The sequence below is a fragment of the Lathamus discolor genome, chromosome 2, assembly GCF_037157495.1.
Source record: "Lathamus discolor isolate bLatDis1 chromosome 2, bLatDis1.hap1, whole genome shotgun sequence".
Lineage (NCBI taxonomy): Eukaryota > Metazoa > Chordata > Aves > Psittaciformes > Psittacidae > Lathamus > Lathamus discolor.
The window spans coordinates 23,728,762-23,753,939 of record NC_088885.1 but is presented as its reverse complement, the minus strand read 5'-3'; the positions used below and the strand labels follow the sequence as shown (position 1 = coordinate 23,753,939).

General features: G+C 39.2%; 1 protein-coding gene across 15 annotated transcripts in view; it reads right to left on the bottom strand.

Moving 5' to 3' along the window:
• The window catches only part of RBMS3 (RNA binding motif single stranded interacting protein 3), a 721,711-nt gene that overhangs the window by 251,041 nt on the left and 445,492 nt on the right, over window positions 1-25,178 (bottom strand). For all 15 annotated transcript variants that reach the window (XM_065666137.1, XM_065666135.1, XM_065666138.1 and 12 more), the window contains one exon: window positions 15,133-15,224. In XM_065666137.1, coding sequence (XP_065522209.1) covers window positions 15,133-15,224 — 92 coding nt within the window. The remainder of the gene's footprint in view (window positions 1-15,132; window positions 15,225-25,178) is intronic.

Genomic DNA, 25,178 nt, shown 5'->3' with positions numbered 1-25,178 from the left:
AAGAATATAGCAAAGAAAACGTCAGTGAATGATTATGTGATGCAGAGGAGGATTTCAAAATTATCTTCCACTAATTCAAAGCAAAAGCTTACAACATGCAGCACAGGATTCTCACTTACTTGTATTTTGCATTTTGTTTTATAAATTTGTATTTTGATTTATAGATTTTGCTTCCAAACTGCTTTTCTACGTTATTTTCCTAAAGTGTCAAAGCTCTGACTACACTGTAAGATTTAGCACTATACCAAGATTTAAACTGGTTTACTGTGACTTCAATTTAAAGTGCAACTTGGTGAAACCAAGAGAAGAGCTGGACCAAGAAATGCCTTTGCTGAGATGACCCCCACACTAAGGGACACGTAGCAAATGGAGCATCTTGACCTGTGTGAAACATCCGAAAGCCATCTACAAACTCACTGAGAGGGTGAAATGAGTGATCTTTAGGAAGCTAGCTAATGGGCTACTGAGGATCTTTGGAGGCAAAGAGATAAAAGGAAAATCTATGCTCTCAAAACAACTCTAAAAGAAAAAATTTGGAAGTATGCATTATCATCCCATCATTTTCATAAACATTAATAATGCTGAAACAGGTTCATATACTGTCAATACTTAACATAAAAAAGAAGCAGTACTTAAATAAAATGCTGCACGCATCACTCATTGCTCATCCTGAGGCCCAGAACACAGTAACTGGCTTGACAGCACAGTAACCAGCTCTGATGTAAAAAAATCTTTATTATATATACTTATCTGGTGGCACTGACTGAAGGTGGCAGAAAGTACGTGAAGGGAAAATGAGTGCATAATGGGAATATGGTTCCCCAGATCCCAGGAGGAATAAAACCCTGTAGCAATTGAGGTTAAATCAAAGCTGTACAAAAAGAAATGCTCAGCTCATTTAGATGCAAATATATCCAGACACCACTATGCACTACCTCCAAACAGTACTGCACATCCAGTATTACTTCCATTGTACCAACGAATTCCTATCTTTTCTATAATAATGTTCTCTTTGATGAACAAGCTGTGAAAGAGTTAGCACACACTTACATTCAATCAACAAACTTCATCAGCACAGCAAGATGAACAAAAATCATATCCATAGTAGATCATATCCATCTGACCTTTTCATCTCTCTCTCCCTGAATGCACATGTGTGAGGCAGGCAGACATGCACATACACACAAGCAGAAACAATACATGATGTCTGAAATCAACTTCTGGTCAAGGACCCTCAGTATTTTCTCCAATGGTATTTCATTCACTACAAGCACTGGATTTTAATTTGTACCATCTACAGAGCTGTGCATAGAGTTGGTACTCAAGTAATGAAAGAAAACAGAAAAACAGTTTATTAAATTAATGCAACCCTTTTAATCTAAATAACTTATTTACTAAATTACTAATTTACTAGTTCACAGCATTCAGCCAGGATGTGGCCTACTTGTCACAGGTTAGCAAAATTAAACCTGTGCATGTTGCAGGACTTTAGCTCGAGAATAGCTTATTGCCAACAGCCACTTTTCAGAAACCATCTACATGCATATTTTTTCTCCAAAAATACATGCAGCAATTTGAGGTAGTTTATCCTTCAGCGAAGGAAGAATGAATCACCAATTTATTACTTTGAAATAATTTGTTAGTATGTCAGAATCTTTACAGTTTTTCACAGTTAGGCCCTGATCTGATCAGTCATTTACCATCTAGAAACAAAATCTTTACACTTAAAGTGAGTGGTAAAAGTTAGTAACGCTCTTGATTCCACTGTTCCAGCTTGAAAAACACAGGACTTAGCAAACTGTAATGGTCTGACAGGGTTCTGGGCAGCCAGCATTGGTTAACAATGCTTCTTTTTCAAATTCTGCTTCTGTAAGAAGCTATTGGCCTCTAATTGGCCTCTAATTAGCAAGCAGATTAATTGGGGGTTTCTACTTCGTTAAGACTGGTTTTGTAGACTTTCAGATGGCTTAAAACACATGAAATATTTGCCTAAATGTGCACTGCTTATACAAATCAGATGGGATCCTCTTTCAAATGTGGTTCTTGAAGAAACTGCTGAACATTACCTACGATTTAGGTCCCAACATGCCTTAGTTGCACTTCCTTTCAGCTCTTCAGATTCGTGAGGGGGAAGGCAGTTTGTGGATTCAGCAGGCCAAAGTGCACATCACGGGCTGTGGCTGGTAATTTGAAAGGTGCCCAGAAGGATAGACTCTAGATCCTGGTTCCAGCTTGATGGGCCAAGCTGACCTCTGGGCATGATTCCATTACCTCAGCTTTGCCTTTGGGCTTAAAATTAAACACAGTAGGTAGGCATGCAGGGCCCCCACTGATGGACACAAGACTTCTGTGGAATGACTTAATAAGGATAGCTTCTTTTAGCTGTAACTTGAGTTTTAAAAGCAAATCTGACTCCTCATTCCTGAATCTTCCAGGTTAAAATCTTGCACCACACCACTAAGGGTGAAAATCAAAAGCATGGTCTATACAAACCCAATGTTCATTGTTAGCTTTTAAAGAAAAAAATGTTGTTGTTTAGGGTTTGGGCTGGGTTTTTTTTTACTTTTAAACAATATGTTAAGTGAGGGTGGTTAATTAAACTGAAAAGATCAACAGAGATCATTTGCTGATTAAAAAACTCCAATATATTCCATTTCTGCTCCAAAAGAAGACAATGAGATGAGGCATCAAAGCATTTTACATGGGTGGAATATCACCTAGAGGATGTAGAATAACAAAATGTTGAAATAATCCAGTACATCTTCCTAACAGAAGACTCTTTGTATTCCTGTATTGTACAGTGAATTCACCTGTTAACTTTGTGTCCAAACTATAGGTCTGTGTTCTAATCCGTCAAACTTCAGAACCACAAATCGTTGCTACGTAATTCTGAGCAATTTTGCTTTTAAATGTGATTAGAAGTGGCAGTACAAAGGCTGAGGGTCATCTGAATCGTCCAAACTTCTGCATTTGAGTTCTTACTCGCAAAAAATGAGTTTTGTCTTAAAACAACTGAACTTGATTCCCCGAAACATATTTGTACACATATCTGTCATCTGGATATTTGTATTGGGACAGCAAGATTTCATAGTCATCTAACACAAATATTAGACACAAGTATCTCTCAAGAGTGCCAATTTGAACAGGGTAGATCATTCTCTCAGCAGATAGGTTTTGCATGCCTCAAGGTTTTTCTCTACATAATATTTATGTGAACAGTAATTCTAACAAAAAAAAAATCAAAACCAAACAAAACCATGAAAGAAGTAGTAAAATACCCATCTATAACTCAGGCCTGTATTTCACACTGTTCTATCTTCATGTTAGAACTTTTAGCGGTGAAATATCTGCATGGATAATAAAAAGTCATTGGTGTTCTTTATTTTAAAAAATAACCTTAAAGGTAATAAAACCCTTCCAAACCCATGGAACCAAATCCTCATTTCCCAAAGCATGTGAGCTGTTACCATGATTGAAGTAGATGTTCCTCACAGCAAAAATACCAAGATTTAATGTTAGGAATTCATCTACCCTTAACTGGCATTTTCTCATTTCTACCTCTTAGAAAGCATTTAAAGCTTAGAAAAACATGTATTTAACTTACATTCTAAATATGTTTAACTTACTATATTTGTGGAATTATAAGCAGCAAGAAATTAAGCTCCAGGACAAAAGACAAGACTTTCTTAGCACAACTCAGGATACTGAGCTGTCTTATTTATGGTGTTTAACAACAGCAAACCAGTTGATATAATCATTAAAGACAAACCGAAGAACAGAACTTTCAGCTGTGAACATTTGCGAACAGTTGGAGGGTCACTTTAAAACCTGCATTTTTAAAACCTGCATTTTTAAAACCTAACATCTGCGTTTGCCTCTAGACCTGGTAAAGCATTCAGAGATTTAACTTGAGGACTCAAATGAAACTTTCAATTCAACATGCAAAATAATGCTGCTTATACACTTGCTAAAAATAGAAGTTTCTGCTGCAAACACCAGGGTGCTCATTGACTGACTTAAATGTAGTAAAATATACATATCAGGCAAGGCACTGCCCAACTGAGAGATGGTACTACAGCACTGCAAAGGCCCTCTCTGAAAAACAGTGTGCAGTAACATACTGAAAAGAACGTGGTACGTTTACAATAGCAAAAGGAAGGATGCAAATAGGGTATCATTCTGCTTTAGAAATGCTTCATGTGGATTGACAGAGGTGGAAAGACTGAAGTGAAAGGACTGCACTCACATGGGAAACAAAGGTGGATGTTACAGGAGGGAAGACATTTGTGAAGGCAAAATTTCCAAAATACGAAGTGAAAGGCTAACACACATAAGGGGTTGTCAAAGAAATACCAGTAAACAGGTAATACATAGTATTTACGGATATCATTCAATGCCTGATCTGATCTATGGACCGTTAAGACCAAGTGACTTCAGAGAGCTGTGTTCTGTGAGAGGTTTTCGTCACAGTATAAAGTGTTTCAGGTCTCAGCTATTACAAATTTAAAAGACCTCTCATCAAAGAAATGGAGAAACCTTTAGTAAAATCCAGTATAAAGGATAAGGTACTAGATGATGCTCCCAGGAGTAAAGTGCCTAAGTTGCTACTTTGTCAGACCATGTCCTTTAGATAAGCCTGCACCAGGCTTCCCAGACATTTTGCGATCAAAGACAGACAGTACAGTAGTCACTTACAGGAGAGCAGAGGTACCCTTATAACTAATCTAATTGCTGACTGACATAAAATGTTCAGCCTCTTCAACGTACTCCTGTAAGCCAATCTGGAAATTATGTATATACTCAAGAGAAGTGAATAGCAAGCAACTAGCTTGATAGCATTCAAAATAGCATTTGAACTTCAAGCAAAACAAAGCATAGTCTGCATCCAACACTCCTTTTTAACATAGAAAGCCTGAGTTCAAGAAGAATTAGAAGACTGATCATACAAAAGAGAGCCATTACATATTTCAGCTAATGAAATTTTTATTCTGAAAGGGAAATATTTCCATTTGCATAGGCCCAGTAGCCTCAGGAGAGAGGGCAAGGCAGTGAGACCCCTGTGGCCCCATTACAGCCGGATTTCCACCTCATTTGGATCAGTTCTAGCACCTTTACCAAACCCATGATTTTACCATGTGAAATGTGCTGTACAGTAACAAGGCAGTCTGACATAAATTAGGTCATGCTGTTAGCAGTGGTGACCTTTCACTGCTGAACAGTTTTTAAGCAAGAGAAAGGATTTTTTGGAAGCTAAGACGATGCAAAACCCTCCCGTCACTGACTCCACATGCTGCTTTATGCTGTATTGCTACAATAAAGCAACACAGCCGTATAAATGATACTCCTGGTTTTCCATAACAAGCTATAATTGGAGTAGGTGACAAGGAAAATGTTTAGATACACAGTGGGATCATAACCTTTTATGCAAAATGGACAAACAAGTTATGGAAATATCTGGGAAACCCTGGGGCTGAGTAGCTCTACTTCAAGCCATAGGCACAGCTAAAGCAGACAGTAAATCACTAAATCTCATCTCAGACTTTACAATTTTGTTGTTGTTTTGGTTTTTGCCAGTTTTTGCTGACAGATGGAAAAATACTGGCTGAATGTGACCAAGATTTAATTTACCCCCATTTTCCTTTCTATTTCTACAGCACATTCCTAAAAAAACACACAGCATTTTATTCCCAGTGCTTAAAGAATTACTAGTAAATAGTCACACTCCAACAGTACATACTATAAAAGCATCACTGTAATACTTTATGTTACTCAGGAGAATTGTGTTATATTACAGAATTTTCTCAGGAATATTCCTAAATGATCATGTATTAATGCATGCATACATTTGTTTATATACAGTACCCGAATACTTACATACAACTATGCGTGCACGTACTAAACCCCATATGTTCATATACAGAGAGAAAGAACTGTGATACTGCACTTAAACAGCATCTTGTATTAACTAAATGGGATAGTAAAGTGGCAAAGATACCTTTGAAGATGGAGAAGCGTTTCTTCAAAGCACCTTCTCTTTACCTGTTTATCAGCTGCATTTAAGAACCAAGAATGATTTAACTGCATGAAGAAATGACATCTAAGACAGACTTTAGTGACAGATCTTAGAAAGATGTGTCCACTTGTTCTGAGGAATTCGAAGTCAAGTTTTCCAGCACAAAGCCTCAACTATCCCAACTTCAACTTTCTAACGTTATAAATGAAATATCTTATACTCCCTTTCTTAGCTATTTTCTTTTGGCATCTTGATAAAAATATCAACATTGCATACTGAGAAATGGTAACTGTTGAACACGCCCTGCTTTGTTACTTAATGTCACACAGATAAGCATAGTTATGTCCATTCTAACATGAGAAATATATACCTTCTATCAGATACTATATACATTCTAATTCTGTGTTCACTCAGGGGAGGTCCAACTTTTCCAACTACAAAAATGCATTTACAGCTGCTGTCATCAAAGTCTTTATTGTTCTCCATGGTATTCGAGATGGCAAGTAGCACAGGAAATAACTGTTGTACCTGTACCTCCCATTACTGAATTGTAGGGGGTATTTTTGGTAGATGTAAACCTCCCACAGGTCCCCGGGACATACCTCTGTTTAGGATTTTTGAGGAATCAAAAGAAGAATTTCTTATGACTGGATGCTGTGCTGCCAAAATTTTAAATGCAGAAAAGGTAGGGTAAGTTCTTTATTTGGGGGTGGGGAGGCAGTTCTGCAGAAGGCTAATCAATACAAACTCAGGAAAACCCAAATTGCAAATTACTGGAGTCTTGAGAGTACTCTGGGGAAGTATCTTGAGATGCTTGTCTGGTTCTTGTAGTCCTGTGTAGGCAACTGCTATGGCACACTATCAGAAACAGAATCTGATGTCAGGGGACCTTTGTTCTGGCCTGATACTGCCAGTTTTACGTTCTTCTATCACTTGCATTTATTTTGATCACATCAAAGTTAGTCTAACATGATTGCAAATAGAATTCAACCCTTCATATCATTATTACCCCCCTTTCTGAGCAAAAATACATACATGGGAAGTCCAAAGACTAAAAAATTCAATAAGCTGCCATCATGACTCAGTTTTTTTGCAGAGCCTAATCTGATAATTTTATACAATGGAAAAATAGAGGGGTATTTTTTCCAGCAACAAAAATTCTCATTCATTAGTGAACAAAATTGAATCGAAACCTAAATTTATTTAGATTACAGCCAAACCACTCAGACACGTCGGTTAAATGGGAGACATTCATTAATAAGGAAACAACAAGCAGAGTATTTACTAATACAGTAACATTCAGATATTCAGAAAGGGATGCATATATGCACAGGGAATATCTATGCATATTACTAGTAGATTTGTGTTTGCTGTCAGATTATGCACCTGTGTATTTCCAGACTGATGAGCTGTTACTCTGGCAGTTGCATCTACTCAGATGAAATGCTACTGAAGTTTGCACACCTGCTTTCCAAATCAAACAGAATAACCTGAAAGTGGCCTGATTTTCATACAAATCACATCGCTTTGTTGAACGTGTGTCTCAATTCAGACTAAGTGGTTTTACCTCTTAAAGCATGCATATATCCTCCTGCTGGTGGTCATGTGAATCATCTCCTCTCCTTCTGAGGAAGCATGCTAGATACAATGATTTTTTTGTTTCTCACCTTACAAAAGCATCATCCTCATGCTGAGCTACAGGAGAACATGATTAAATGGTATGTCCCTGAAAGAAAGGCTACGTCCATTTTCTACCACAGTAATATTTTCTAAAACCACAGGGTTTTGATCATTTCAGAGCGCCCTGGGTTTTTCCTGGTGAGTAAAGATGTGCTTACTGAATTGAGAACATAGTTTCTCTCAGTCTGAGCTGCAGCTTCCCAAGCTGCATAGCTGTGGTCAGCTAACTCCTTCGTGGGGCGTTTGGAGTTTCCTGAGTATGGAGGAAAAAAAAGAATTAATCTGACTCCAGTGTTTAACTCATTTGCAGGACTCAGATTTCCTCTTCTGCAAGCATAAAGGATTTGCAAAGAGTGCGTAAGAGCTTCCAAGATGTATGGCTATGTGAGTGCTAAAGATAGGGAGCCCCATTCTTCTCTTTGGCTTAAATTGCCAAAGCTCTGTGGATTTCAGCTGTATTATTACCAATTCAAATGTGTTCCAAGTCAGAGGAAAGTCAAGAACAATGTGTATTTACGAAAAAAGGCCAATTCTTGTTTGGCTGAAGTTTGTAACCTGAAAAGAACCCAGTAATTCCACTATTCTCCAAAAATTCTCTAAAAGTTGGCTACATCTTTCACTTACCAGCAACTGTTCTGCGGTGCAGAGGATTAGCAGCATGGAGGTGGATATATTTACTGATTATTTACATTGCAATTTTCAAAGGCAGAGGAATGTTTTAATCTTAGATGAAGTTACAGTATGAACAAACCCAAGTCATTCTAGAAACTAACACAGCACTTGAAAAGAGAAGTAAAAAACCATGGCAAGGCCTATTTGAGGTGATAGCTAGAGAATAAACATGATTGTATGTGCTGTAAGATTTTCTAACCTAACTTAGTGGCTAAGAAAGGTGCTGAGCTAAGATTTTTGGGAACAAAAGAACACAGCACTGACCTAATTCCTCTCCATTAACCAACAGCAAAGTCCCATTCACTTTCAGAGAGTAGAATTATGCTAAGTTAAGCACTTCTGAAAACCCCCAAAGAAATGTTTGTGTATAAATTTGGCAGGTGTGGTACAAGCACTGCTGATGTACACCCCCTTTCATACTGACATACATGATTTTAGGAGCGTTACACGCAAGTGTAAAAAAGCAGTTGTATTTTATTATCCCCAGGATCACATGATGTTCTTCTGGCTTGTCAGTGTACATCTAAAAGCAGGAACAGGATCATTAAGCTCAATTCACACAGGCTACCATATAGCTCTCAGGTAGAAGCATGAAACTTTCCAGATGACACTATGAAGCCCTTCCATTAATGTCATGTATCTTTGCTATCACCCCAATCCATCACTGTTTTTAGAAAGCTGCTCTTTGCTTTAGTCTTGATTGTCTAGGACTCTCAAAAGACAGTCATCTGCTCCTGCAGATTTTCTGAAATGTAAAGTTAGCACTTTGCTACAGCACATCTGTGATTTGAATCCTAAATTTAGACAGCATTTCATCTGGAAAAAACTTCCAGGTTTGGAAAGGCACATCTTCCTAAGATATTTTATGATAAAATTGGACACAAACAAAAGATTTAGCTTCTCCTCAACGCTTTTACTTCATCAATCATTATCCTTTAAGGAACAGAAAAATATCCTATATTTACAAAATCTGCACTTCAGGGCCAGCTCTAGCTGGTAAACTATGATTCCATATTATAAGAGTGAAAGATAGTTTATGCCAAACAGCAACACAGTAAGCAGGTGACAGAGGATGAAGAGAGCATGGCTTTGATAAGTGGCACTATATGAAACTTGGGGCTTGTGTTTATTGCTTCTGCAGGACTCCTCTGGCATGGTTAACTTGGGAAAAGAAATCAAAGGAGAGAGATACTGACACCCATAATTTCCAAATCTAAGCCGAGCCACCTTTCACTTCTTTGCAGCTATAATTTTTCATTATCATTTAAGCCAGGATTCTTACAGATTCAGGTCAGTACTGGTCAGTCAGTATGTACTGTGCACAAATGCAGGGAGAGATACTTAACGGTTTGGAAAGATAAGAAGAACATTTAGTGCAAGGGTGCTCCACACACATACACGCAGTTGTGCCAAACATCTCTGGCAACTGGTGAAGCAGCAGCCCACGCCTGGCTGTGCAATTCATTTGGAAACAACGTGGAAAGTGGCCAGCATTAGCACAGCACAGTTCTCATCTTCTCCTACACTGCTGAGTATGCCGGGGCTTCCAGAGCCACCAGCTCCTGCTCTAACACCAAGAATATCTTTTAGAACTAGCCTATACAAATATTTGACTTTACAGAACAGTTTGCACTGCGTATGTGTGTGAAGGGGAAAGAGGGGGAGGGGGATGATATCTGATAATTACAGAATGAAATTAAACCAAAGCCTGACAGTTTCAGTGTTTAAAAGCCCTAGCATCCTGCTTTGGTATCAGGAGGAAAGTTGACTCAGTAGGCTGCGATCCACAAATATTGTCCAAAAATGAAACAAGCAGTATCCTGCAGTTTGGTTAGCTAAATTTTGCAGACACTTCAATCATAAATTAAGAAACCACTTGTGGGGTTCAGTGTATCAGATGTTCAGTGTATAGGCCATATTTCACATTTTGTAAGGAGAGGACTTTTATTAAATATTTTAATGAATTTTTAAACTGCCAAATACAGAGAATCAAAACTTTCCATTAAAAATATAGATTAAAAAAAATATTCAGAAGAGCTTTTACTGGAAAGTCTTTCTGTTTTCTACAGTTCCCATTTTAAGGAACAGCCCTTTGGAGTATTGGTATATGACATAATAAGAATAAAATAATAAGAATAAAAGGGATAGAATTTTAAGAGAAAATGAAGCTGAAAAATGAGCAGGCAGAATGGACTGATTTTAGTTGGTCAGCTGACTCATACCAGAGCAATTCTTGAAACCTACACAATAGCCTGGAAAACAAATAAGATTCTTCTGTGGGATTTCCTCTTCCTTAGTCCTTTGAGAAAAACCTGTGGATTTAACTATACAGCAACCAACTCTCTGTTCCTCTTCAAAAGTTCTTATGCCTGGTTCTGTTCCATAGGAAACAGCTCCCTTTTATGTTTCATGTAGATGGTGGTTACTGCCTGTATTTAAGCTTCTGCATGATGGAGAGATGGAAGAGTATGACACAAGAAACAAAATCACATTCTATAATTCCTTTGTCAAGCAAAACACATCAGAACCTATCAGCACAGTCTTTTTTCAGAAGCAGCTCCTTACTATACCCTCTTGATGGCAATTACTGTAGCAGAGCTGTTGAGAGATGTTCCTTGGTCTCAGACAACTGCCAACACTAATAAAATATTTCTTCAATGTCCACACAGTTGCTGAAGATGTCTGAATGCATTATACATACAAAAGAAAAACCAAGAGAAGACATCCTTCAGCAAATACATCTTTCAGTACTTATAGACGCACCTGGAAAAACAGCAGGATTGAAAACACATTTATGAATGTGTTCATTTCAATGCTCTAGATGGGCTGCTAGATACTAAAGAAGATACTAAATACTCTCTGCAAGTACCTATCATTGCCCGAACCTCCACTTTATGCAATCTTACAGCAGACTAGAACTGAAAATGAAAGAGGACCACAAAATGTCCATGAAGGTATAAACTGATTGTGCAGTCCACCAACTTCAGGCTAACACAACTACAGATATCTGATTTACCTAGACTTGATTCTTCAGGTGATTTAGACTCACTGGCATCATTAAAAGCTTATCTACAAAGCAGATTAAGAAGTCTCCTCCTGAATATGTAATTCTGGGTGAAGGACTATTGAAAATCCCAATAATAGATGTGGCTACAGGTTTTATTACAGCACCGATAGGTTTTTCATGTGTACTAGCTTCTTTGCCTACTTCTCCGAGCCAACTCCCATATTAATAAAACTTCCTTATTAATTTTCCATGTTCTGTCTATAACATTTTCTAGAAAATGCAGGGAAGGAGCAGATGGAAAAAACAAAACTGATATATGAACCATGCACATAAGCATTGACTTTTCTATGTTGTGTTTGTGTAGTCCCTAGCACAAAGAGACAAATCAATTGTGAGATTATTCAGTGACATATCAGTTTTGCCATTTTCAGTAGGAAAACAAAACAAAAAAACCCACCTGGACCCTACAGACCCTGGAGAAGCAGACACAACATACATACAAATGAATCTGCATGTCTGAGTGATTTCCAAAGGCAAGCAGGACGCACACACTAGAGGTAGCCAGCTGAGAAACTATCATTTCAGCAGCTCCATAGCATTAATTCTTCTCAGCAAATGAAATTATTAACAATCACTTTTGAAAATTATAGACAACTGAGGTGAACTTCACTGGGCATAGGAGAGTGGCAGTAGTCAAAACTACTGCTTTGGGTGCATGTGTGAAGGAAATGAGAGAGGCAAATGAGAAAGAAAGGAGAGAGGCGACAACATATGTGTGTACAAGAGTCTCACACAGATCTCAGGTGGGTGAGACACCAACAACTTGTTACACCAAGTGGTCCATGGGCCCAGGAAACCTCACTTTCCAGCTGCCACCACTACCTCTGCAGGCATAACACTGCTGTTCTCCCTCAGCTGAATCCTCTCCTGACTACTTTAGACCAGAACAAAAAGAGAGATTCAAGTACATTTAATGATGGTTTTCCCTGCATAGCATTATGGGGTATATTAGCCTCGACAGAACAAGTTTTCCAACAGTGATGGGACTTGGAGCATAAATCCACCAGAGTTTAACCTTCTTCCAGAAGCAGCACTCTCAGATAAAATCAGCCAAAAGGGTGTCCAAATGCTATAAAAATGAGGGAGGTGGCTGTATTTAAGCATCGAGAAAATGAGTTTATTTTACTCAAGTATCCACAAGATACTTCTGCTAGCCAACATGGGTGGGGGTTCAGGTCTGCTTTTCGTTTTTCAAAGATTCCTGGATTTCTATGAGAAAAATTATATTGTGTTAAAACTTATAAAGAACTTCTTTTTCCGAGCAAGAGTTCTCTCCAGGAAAACATCACAGGCTATAGTGACACTTCAGCATACCTTCTCTCACTACTGGAGAAGGCCAAAGCATAGCAAAAGCTGGCTGATGCCTCTTTCACCTTTATTGAAAAGCATCCATGACTGGACTGAGGCTTTTGACATTCGCTGAACACAGGTTGCAGTCTTCTCCTGGGCTTCTGCGCAAGGCAGCTCCACTGCTTTCCAATGCAGAAGAAAAGATACAGGACACTGACTGTACTGTTTAAAGGTATGGCATAAAAAGGTTTAGGTTGTTTTTTCACACTTACGTCTTTTTTCTTTGATTTCATTTGCTAGTCACCACTATAGCAATTCTTGAAACAAAACTACTCTAGATAAACTTCCAAAAGTGGAGGCTAAATTCTTCTTCTGCCTCTTTCTTTAAACCTCTTCTGAGCCCTCACTGTTAATTCAGACACTGGCAGGTAACATTGTCTTTCAGTCTTGTTATGCAATTTGGCTTTCACCATGCGCAGGAACTAACATGCTTCTCCAGATAGATTTGTGTTCCCAGGCTCCTGCCTTCTCAGCAATGTGAAGTACTTTGTGTAGAGTCGTCTCAATTTCCTTTGAATCCCCATTTTTCTAAATACTTGTACTTTTTTTAAAGATAGGAAAAGTCGGTTGTATATTTATCTTGAACTATCAAATGCACTAAAAAGAACCTATCTGGGATTCCAGGCACCATGGCTAAATAACAAAAATAGAGTCAGCCTTATGCAAACAAATGTGTACACACCAGCTGCCACAAAATCATGCAGGGCAAAAGAAATTCTCCCACCACAGATCCCCCAGAAAACAAACCTCAGCGGCTGGTACAGCTCTTCCCACTCTGAAAGTGTCAGACTCTGCTTTTCCCCCCAGAATACTTGACAATCCAAAACACAGTATTCTAAGTCACATTGTTTTGATATTTCCACACATGCAAGAGCCGAAATTGTTCCTTGTTCTGAATCAGGAGAATACGAAATACAGATTTATCTTTCAATCCTATCTTTAAATGTCGGATTTTAAATCTACAGCTTTACAGATTAATATACTTAAAGATTTACTCCTCCCCAAAAATGGCTGATACTAACCAATAGGCCAAAACATATCTCCTGTCTTTTGTTTCTTTTTCACAGCTTGACTAATGTGTCAAATTGCCTCTATTTTAACAAGGAGAGGCAGTATATCTGAGAAATGAAATATAGTCCTTAGTAGGTGTTCACATTCTTCAGTTTGCCATCTTTTACCCATTTGAAGCAAATATTTTTATTGCCATATGTCAATAAAAACTAAGAGCCAATAAAACAGCATAGCTTGCCTTCTGTGGTATGGTTAAACAGAAATACATGGATGACATCCAGTTACTTTAAGGCACCGTGAGTGAATTCAATAGAAAGCAGAACTTCATTTACCACAAAGGATTTTTAAAAACAAACCAAAAAAACCCTAACAAAAAATATATTTAGTAGGCTAATGTTGAGAAACAAAGGTTTTAAATCACCAATGCTACTATAAATAGGAAACTTCAAATGCGGTGATGGTTTATTAGTTGATTTGCCTCTGTTTTTGTAATTACCTGTTTGTTTTCACTGTTTGAGATTCTAGGCCGGCACCATCTTCGCAGAGACTAAATCAAGCAGTATTAAGGGCTTTTTGTGATTCTAGGACAAGGCATTTTTGAAGTACAAAACAACAGCTATTTTTGCTGACTGACACAGTCTAGAAAAGGCTCCTGATTATGCCTTCAGAGAGGTAACAGCTAGAGCACACGGTGGCTACTGCTATTAACCCCCATTCCCTTCATCCACCCCTTTGCTTGGGGACAAAGGACAGTTCCAGGACCAGAGTATCTGTGCTCACTGTGCTTCCTACAGATATACAGCATGGCTCCTGCAGCCTCTCTGGACAACAGGTGCCAGTCACCTCCAGACAATCTGCAGCAAATATTCATTCAGCAACTTACTACACTTCCATTTACATCCACAAAATAAAAAGACAGAAGAAGCCAAACTGACACAGACCAAACAAAAATTTCCTCCTTCAGAGAAGCCCACCAGGCACACCAGAGAAGAATAACTATTCCCAGGCAAAGGAACCAAATGAAGACAACTCCGAGGTGAAGAAAAGGCAACTTTTTCACACTGCAGTCAGCACAAATGCATTTCCAACCACTCTGCAACTCCAGCACTCTCCATCTTACAACCCTCTCCAGAAAGAGGGGGAGACAGAGCATATCAGGGAAGAACCCATCATACAAGACACACCTCTCAAGAACACAGGCAAGCCATAGTCTGACTAAGGCACTGGAGCCAAAGGACAAAAAAAAATAACATTGGAAAAAGTGACCAAGACCTTAAGAAAAATAGGAGCAAACCCAATTTTAATTCAGATAATCCTTCAATAACACGGTTACTCTTACCTTTGCCATCTGCGCCTGCACGCCATTTGCTTTCAGAGATGCTACTGCTTTCTGTGCTGCTGCCGGACTGTCAAAATCTACAAACCCGTAACCTGAAAGATAAACAGACAAACAGACATTTTCATTACCATCCATGTGCATTTGCATACATAAAGATGCTGGTTTTATAAGGAAGGCAATCCTTTCCATTCTCTCACATTGTCTCATAGTCTTCCAGTAGCACTGCCACCACCAGCAAACATCACACCTCTATTTCTCACACCTTTCCTCCTGAACTTAGTGGTGTTTAAAGAAGTGCAATGACCTGAAGCTTCAAAGTGCAGGAAGATACACAGAAGAGGGGGACAGAAGGCGGCTCTTTGTTTGTCCTGGGGCTGTGGAGTCCTGCCCCATCTCCTCCATGCAAGGAGGCAGCAGTATGGCCTCCATGTGATACCAAGCTACAGCCTGCAATGGCTGGTTTCATGATAAAACACCACCCTTTCCCTGTCCTTTGACTCATATGAGGATTCAGCTTAGGAAGAGGAAGGTAGCAGGTCTCTGCAGTAGGCTGGGGCCATCTGTGTAGGGGCAGAGAGTGCTATTTTAGAGCAGGTGGAAGCAATTAAGGGAGAAATGGCAACCCGCACTCTACAAGTGACTGCAGAGAGCTCTAGAAGATGGTAACATAATAAAGTCACAGCCTGGTTAAACCACATCGCTTTCATCTCATTGCCCTCTCTGCTGAAACAAGGGACGCGTCCGTGCCAGCAACTGCTTCAGGATATCATCTGAACAGCAGCTTAGTGAGGTTTGATCTTAGGGACTGGCAAGGCATAATTATCTGCTTTTAAGTGGCTTTCCTACCCCAGTATTTGGATTAGTTTATTAATCAGCCAGTCATTTCCTATCTTCTCTTCTTCCCTCTCATTTTTTCCATCCTTTAACCAGACAGACCAGTATGCTCAAGCAAGACCAGTGCTGTTAAGCCATTCCTAGGTATCAAACAACTCTGGAAGTATTTTTATTTTCTTAAAGACACAAAGGAGGATGAAGAGGACACAGAATGGACTTTTCACAACTTTTCAGCACTCAACTATCTCTGATCTTCAAACAGCATTCAAATGCCTTAGAATCAAGAATGGTTTGGGTTGGAAGGGACCTTAAAGATCATCTAGTTCCAACTCCCTGCCATGAGCAGGGACACTTTCCACATAAAGATTTCAATAGAGTTACAAAGATTTTAAAATCTTGCCAAGCACCTATTTAGGCAGCTGCATGTATTTCACAATCCATCCAGGAAAAAACCCAGCCTAAATCTTATTAAGCAATTACAGCATAGGTAGGCATGTGCTGCTTAGACAAGTTGTGGCCAGGGGCCACCTCTTTGGCATCTCCCTGGGAAGCCATACACACAAAACTGAACTGCCTGAAAGCTTTAATAATATTAGCACAAGTATATTTATAGCGTAGCAGCTCCTTCGCAGACATCTCCATTTACTAGGTCAATACACATCATACAGGAGGCAACCACAGATATGCTTTTCTGCTGTATCCATTTTTATTTCTTTTGCCAGACTTTCTTCCTCCTCCTGGGAGGCCTTATTGCCCTCCTTTCTGCACCAAAACCGGTAGAAGAGTGTGTGCTTTTGATCACCTTGCCCCTCAAGTCATAAACATCTCTTTATTATTATTGTGGTATGTATGCATGACTTGATAACAGGGGTTAGTCCAATGACAAAATGATTTTGTGCACGTACACTTTTTTGTCTTCTTGTCTTAAATATTGTTCGCAAAGTTCTAAGAAAATGGAAAATAGTAAGAAACAGCCAAAACTGTTAAGGAAACTGCTGACTTAATTAAAAAGTATGAAAAGCACTATTTTGATAAAGTCAAGAGCTGAATCTTTCTGTTCTTCTCGGTTCTGTTCGGTTTTCTGGGTTTGTTTTTTGGTTTGTGGGGGGGTCCATTTTGTTTCGGGTAAAGTTTTTAGTAGGGCATTACTACATATTGAAGGAAAGCCTGGAACAACCGTATACTGGGACAGCAGAGCTAATAAACACCATCATGAAGAAGTGCGCTACAGTTTGGTCAATTTGGAGAGGCAGGAGATGTTTTATCTGCTCAAATTCCACCACTTGATTTTCCCTTTTGATTGCTACCATGCATGCCATTTTTAAATCAACTTGTTCTGCATCGCATTTTGTTTGCAGGATGCTATCCAACCTTACTGTTCACTGTAGAGTGGCAGTGAAGCTGATGCTGCTTTGAGACAAACAAACAAACAAACAAACATGCTACAAGAGAGCAAGAGTCCTCTCTGGATTTCTCTAATGCCTTCGCCCTTTGGGAAAGAAGCTTCTGGGAGGAAAGAGGAGATACAATTAAGTGCAGCTTCCACCTTCCTAGACGGGAGACCCTGACAAGAAATCAGAGATGCAAAGATGGAAACCTGAAATGCCTTTGGAAGTCATGGGGTGGCATGGATCAAACACAGAGCAAATTACTTTTAAGGCTAGGAAGGTGCTCTTCTCAGGAGACTGAATTTCATTTTATTTCTCAACATTTTCATGCCCACTGGGTGGTAAAAGTGAAAAAAATGAGTTTTAATATCAACATCAAAAGCAGGTAATAGAGTTGGATTTTTATATTTATCATCAGTGTACAATGCAGGATTCATGTATGCAGTAATAGAAGGGAAATTATTTTTAATACAACTTTCCAGACAGCATGGTGAGTATTCACATCTAAGTTAGTATTGCTCATAAATATAAACCAGAATGTGTACAAATATTCCAGTGCTGTATTATAGGGATTAGGTATATCTAACATAGTGAATTACTGAAGGTTAACATCGGGCCAGATGTTAATCAAAAAATGTGTTTTAACATTTATCTGTTAAGTATCTGTTAAAACTAGATATTCATGGTTTTATAATATCTAAAACCATGAATATCTTCTAAACATTTATTCAATGGGCACAAGGAGCTATATAACCATATCAGAGTTCCAGTGAGAGTCTCGAGACAAAAAACCTTGCATCTTTAGCCGCCCATTATGCATTCTAGTACTACTACTCCCAGTCTCACTTTAAAACTGTTCTTCTTCCTTCTCTCAAGTTCATTTTCATTCCATGTAATGTTTTTTTCTGGCGCTCCCCCCTCCCGACACATCCCTCCACCACATGCAGAACATCAGGACAAAATCACTCCATGGCTGAAAACCCGTCCAAAGAACATCAATCTGCTGCAATGGAATCCAAGTTCCCAGGCTGTTTCAGCATTCAAGTATCCTTACAAGAACCCTACAATGCTATAACAGAAAAACAGGCATGCTGCCTTTTTGTACAGTTTATGTTCTTCCATGTCGATGTTTACAGCCTATGTTGGTGACCTACGCTAACATATTTCATTTGTTTATAATCTCACTTAATTTGTTGAGTTTTAGGCACTGACATGGTAGTGCTGGCTTTTTTTGTCTCTGTTTTTGGCTGTTTGTGGGATTTTGTTTTTTTATTTTATATACTTTTCAGGGTAGATTTAGTCCCCGCAAAAGCTAAGGCTTGGTTTCAGAACAACCCTTGCCAGCTTTTCCCATAGAATCCCCAAACTCCCTGTGCCAAGAGCTCTTCCCTGGCGCCCAGGCTGTGGCTGGAGCAGGTATAGGCTGGGCTCCACTCTGTGCCGCCAGCGGAGCTGGGCTGCTCTGTCTGCCCCTGGCAGGTGCAGCATGGGCGGGTTTGGCTGCTCAGGCTTGGATAACTGTTCCTTGGATCCTTCTGGGAAAAGGCAGCAGGCTGGCTGGAAGCATCCCTCAGGAGGGATTCAGACCAGGGTCTGCCAGTGGGATGCTGCTGCTCTAAGAAAACGTCTACATATCTGTCTGCTCTTTCAAAAACAAGTGCAAGCCCCACCAGCCCCACCCTCTGCTACCCAAAAATTCCACAGCTTTTTTTTTCCCCTCTCTTTCTTTTTTTTGTGTGTGCACTGCCTCATAAACATTCTGGTCAATGAGTTTTACTGCCCCCTCCCCCTCCCCTCCCGATTTTGTGCAGAACATCATGAAAAACACACTTGGATTCTAAACCAGGACCTTCAGACTCTGCTCACAAGAATCCATCGCCACCACAGGAAACCAAAACTATTTCCCATTTTTTTTTCATGAAGCATCTGCCCTTTTCCTTTAAGAGCTCCAAATGCAAAGAGGGAAAGCTCTGTTATCCCCTGCTGCTTCCAGAGACGGGAACTGAATTTATCATGAATGTGAGTCCCTCAGCTTAAGTGTACTTACACTGAGGGTGGCTTTGGCACTCCAATGCTACAACAGTATTCCAGGACCCCAAGGTGAGGTTTTCGTAGAAGGACATATCACTGGTTTATACATGCAAACACACATACGAACAAACTCAAGATGGGACTATCTAGATTAATTGTTAAACTTTTCCTCTAAGAAATAAAATGCCTGCAATTTTTGTTTTGGCCTGATGCCATTAGAGCTAAACAATTCAATTTAAGGAATAAACCCAGTGTTTTTGTACCAGTGGGGGAAAGAAAACAACCAAGCATCAGCAAGAAGTTTATAGCTAGTTGCAGTAAGTGCTACCCAAATACACTGGCAGACACTAAACATCTCTGTCTCCTATAACCTAAATGGCTGGGGGCCTCCCGGCCTCAGTTTCACAGTTCCATAATTAAGCTTGGCAGCAGGTTCAAATGAATTAAAACTGAATGTCACTATTTCCTCAACAAATCCCTCATCCTTGTTTTTTCTTACTTGTCAGGAGAAGACCAGCAGAACAGCAATTAGTGGTAAGCAGTGCAGTGAAAAAGAACCAAGTATACACTAATTAGGTCACTTGCCAAACACGTTCATTTCATTGGCAGATTTAATCAATGTTTTCCTGAAATGTCTTAAATCTCCTATGCTAATTTAAAGTTTTGTTATTGTTGTTACTTTAAACACAGATGGGATGCCTGGAGATTTTCAATTCCTTTCTGCAAATACATTTCAAAATAACAACCCCTCATACAGTATATCATCAAATTTAGGCACAGGTTTTAGGAAATAGCCTCTAATTTTATGCCAACATTTTTGTGCCTGCGAATACCTACGGGTGAAGTTTTGTGGATTTAAGTAATTGCAGGTGTGTAGAGCTCTTAGACATCAAACTCTGAATTGCCCTGACTGATCGGGTACTTAAGGGTAATACCAAATAATTTAAAGGACTGCCTGCCACTTGCAGCTCCCACAATTACTGCAAAGTGCTGGAATGGTGGCACACAGCAAAGGCAAGCTCCTGCTGCTCCATATGGGTTTCAGAGCCTGCCTCAGGGGAGCTCCATCCAAGTAGTGACGGGAGTGAGGGCTTGGCTGCTTTTTTGGAGATTTGAGGCAGCTCCTCTGCTGCTGTTGAAAGCAGCATTAGGTACCCGAAGTGAATGGGAACACAGGTTTTAGGGTATCCTGGAAGTTTGGTCATAGAATCATAGAATAGTTAGGGTTGGAAAGGACCTTAAGATCATCTAGTTCAAGCTGCCCTTGCCATGGGCAGGGACACCTCACACTAGACCAGGTAGCCCAAGACTCTCTCCAGCCTGGCCTTGAACACTGCCAGGGGTGGAGCATTTATCACTTCTTTGGTGCCCCAATTAGTATTTATAGCTAGCACACCATGGTGCTTTTTCACTTGGAAGACTCTCCATCAACAGACGTCACTGCTGACACCATCAGAAAGGGACCTGTCACGGTTGCTGAACTAATCTGCACCCACACCAGCTGGGCTCTGCCCATCTTCCTGCCCTCAACACACACCCTCAGGTCCCCACAGTGGCTCCCTCCTTCCTGCTGGCACTGAACCTACAGCCAAGGAGGAGTGTGAAATGGCCACGCACAGCCACGCACAGCTCTGCACCCATGTCAGCTCTGTCCTGATGATCCAGTGAAAAAGAGCAGCAGAGTGCCCTAGCATGCCACTGAGCAAAAAAGACAGTAACTTCTGCTGGGGGCTGGGAAGGAGAAGCAACGATGAACAAGGGAGGACAAACTGGGGCTGGTGAGCTGTCAGCTCCACCCTGCCACAAGGCCAAACATTACACCTGACCTCTAACCAGGGTGCTGCTGTAAATCACTTGTATTTAAGTCAAGTCCAGCCATGGTTTCTGGCCATCTCAAATTCAATATATCAGATCTGAAAACCAGAACGGAAAATGCTGAGCATATCATACATGTTGGGTCTTCAAGAAATGTAGGGACTGTCTGAACAAAAAAGAGGATAAAATCCTCTTAAGAGAGTGCTTGCTTTTTTTACTAATCTTTTTTGGTAATGCTGCTTAGAGGTTGGAAATTGAAAATCATTCCCAAAAGGTGCTGTGATGAGGGAGAGGAATACCAGCCTAGGGAAGAGACAGCAGTAAAAATTACTTGTTGAATTTAGAAACCATGAGATAAAATGTCTTTTTCTAACTTATGATGTCACCTCCATACCTATCTGCATATGTACAAAGTTTTTACACAAACAATAATAGATGTACATCATTAAACAAATACACACAATCCTTTCTCCTTCATGCTTAGATGAAACCACTCCGATTTCAAGAGAACCAAAGTCAATTTAAGTTGTAAAATTAACTTTTGCCCAGTACTTATTTAGAGTGTTTCTTAAAAGGCAGCATTCATTCCGACAATCAAGCAGTCCACAAAAAAGTGATTATCCAGTAATTTACTATACAATTTTCAGACATTGTTTTATGTTCAGATAAAGAATCAAATTAAATTCTGATAAGCCCTGGAAAATTAGAGTTAGCAAGCAAAGAGGTTGAATCACCCTTGAACACAAAATTACTGAAAGCAGCTTTTTCTTTCACTGTTCCAATTGTGCCAAAAGATTCCTGCAGCCCCAAATGCTCACAGTAATAGTAAAATAGTCTACATTATTACTATTTTTAAACCTCTACTTTATAAAAATGTTCTCAGTGGCTAGAAAGTGGTGAATCATCACCTTTTAATTGAAACAGCTAATATATGTAGTTAGAAAAATAATTGGAAATGGAGAGCTTAAATGCAAGAAGGGAAAGATAGTCCCTTCATTTCAGATCACTCCCCAGAGATACACCTACATTGTTAAGTATGCATATAGAGCCAAGGTTTTTTGTTTGCTTTAGCTTCATACGGAAATACGGCACAAAACTGCCACTTTGATTATGTTCCTGCAGTGATTTCTTTTGCTTCTTGCGTTATGTGATCCCCTTTATAACAAAACCAGAGAAAAACAGCACTGTAGGTAACAACCAAACACATTTTGGACATCTCTTTGCAAATACATTCTTAATTTGAACATTCAGTTACTTTGATTTAAATAAAGTACATATGAATGCAGGTTATTATTAATTGCACAACTGATTAATGATAATATTTACATGCAAAACCAAAGTATGGAACTCATGATGATCTTCTATTTTAAAATGTTACTAAGTTGAAAAACTTTTGCAATCTCCAATAAGTAACAGTACAAAAAAGCCTGTAAAACTATGGTATGTGGGAAAGAAGTCCTTATACGATGAATAAATAAATAACTATAGGCATATGCATATATGTGTGTATTTTTCTAGAATATGATTCTTCCAAAACTCTGCTTTCTGAAAGAACAAAAGCAGACCCCAAAACTGACAAGAGCTCTCTGTGAAATAGGACTGCAATAACAATGGCAAGTGGAAGATGGGTAAGCAGTACGGACGTAGCAAATATACCAATCAAGAAAATGATACTGCACTTGACTACCCTCTCTCAACATTTACACTACATTTCTGGCAACTCAGAACCACAAAGACTGACAAACTGGAGAAAATTCTGGAAATAGCACAAATACAGCCATAAAAATCCAGATTTTGCAAACTGCAGAACTCCACTTGATTATCCCTAACAATATAGCAAGTGTTTGGGCTCTTAAAAGTAAACCTAAATGTAAGTGAGGACCTATGGGTAACCAAATTGCAGCACATGACCAAGCATACACAGTGAGACGTAAGCTTTGTGAGGACCAGTCAAAGAACACGAATGTTGGTGAAAATAAACGGAGAGGGACGTTGAGAAACATTTCCTGGTATTCTGCTAACAGCATGAACTTGGATTAATCATAAAGGCAGTGATGGAAAACTCATTGCTAGAGTTTCTAAATATGGACTGAATAAAGAAGATAACATACTGTAAATCTTGCAGTGGCAAAAGGACAAGAGGTAAACACACTTTTCCACCTTTAACTTCTGAAGTTACTCTCTCTGCAAGTCCCATTGATTCACTGTCAAAATCCAAAATTAAGATTAACTCTATTTTTAAATACAGGGATAGCTCACACCTACAATTTACATATGATTTCATATGACAGTTATTTAGTACCATAACTTTACTATTGGTGTATTAGTTACATAATGCAGTCATTAGGTTTAATTTTACTAGACTTTTTAGCATGAGACATTCATTGTGGCTCTGCAGCTGAGATGAATTTCACACTTGAAGCAGTGATTGAAGCAAGCAGAATGTTCTCCCAAAAAAACAAGTACTCCAAGAACAGTGCTTAGCTACATATTTACATAAAAGAGAGGGAAGGATACAATAGCAGTTTCTTCCCTTGACTGAAGAAATACTCGGTGACTCACAAGTGATAATGTTTTGCAATACCCAGAACAAAATAGCCAGAACTTGCAGTTTCAGATTAAGACCTACTTTCGGAGTTACGGTATCAATTAATAGCTCCGCTGAAAAACTTGACAGGAACCTCACACCCAAAACTGAAAAAGGGTTTGCTTTTTCAACGACTATTTTTCATGTTCGTTTTCCTCTCTGATTACAGCAATGTCCAGATGCTGAAGTTCCAAAATACCACAAGAAAGACTATTTTCTTGGTATTTCAAGCCAGCAGGAAACACTGACACTCTCATGAGAAAGTCTGTTCTTCTGAGGTTTCATGCTCAGTTACGCAGACTCCAGAGCTTTACTTAGCTTGGGTAATATTTGGGTAAGATACAAAACCAAATCTCTTGAGATTTGTCCATCACTTATTTTAGAGCTGAGTGACTTGAGTAAAAAACCTGGTGTACAGAAACAGTTTAGGAAAAAAAATAAAATAAAATCATTCAGCCATTATCTCTGAAAGCTCCCAGTGCCTGTATGAGACAAGCGATTTTCTCCTCGAAATACTGGACCTCAATTTACCTGAAGCTAAGCAAATTACCCACCAGCTGTTCACCAAAAGAGCATATAACTTAAGAAGCTATGAGACTAACTCCAGCAGTCCCATGGACTAGTTAGAAATGAATGCTGATATTGTCATGCACCTCTCAGGCTTGATATCTGGCATGGTACTCCAGCTGGCATTGATGGATACACATGAACAAAACAAGAGTATCAATGAGAGCTCTATTTCCACTGTACGGTACCTATGGAAGAAAGCAATGAAATCTTGAGGAAGAAATTTAATTCTTCAGCAGTCAACTTTTCCAGCATTAGGTTTAAACAATGATACTATTCTAGGAGGCAAAGGAGGATGTTCTGTATCACCCACTGCTCTTTGTGAGAAATAAAATATTCCATTCTCTTCCTCACAACACTAGATTGCTCAGCATTCGTAACATTAAGTAACCACAGATGCTCACAAGTAGGAAGAAACAGTCTGACAAGAGAAGATGCACTTGGTGATCACACTGTGATTACTGTACTTTATTAAAAATAATTTTCATTTCAGTATGTTTTGACAAGAAAATAGAAAGCATCTTGTGCAGGCTTCAGGAAATATTAAAATAACCCAAGGTGATGAACATGTTATTATTCAGCCTATTCCAGAGGGAGGATGCTCAAGTACTGAAATGGTTTTCATTTCAAATACACATTCATTTTCAAGACACCACACTTGAAAAATTGGATGGTATGTTTGTCATACAGTAAGCAGTGATAAAGAGCACAGCAATTTATGTTCTTTATGCAAAGCACTTGTAATTCAGAAAGCAACTATAGTTTCTAAAAGGCAGCAAAGTGATAGCACTTTCCCAAGAAAGTGAAATGTGGGGGTTTTTATG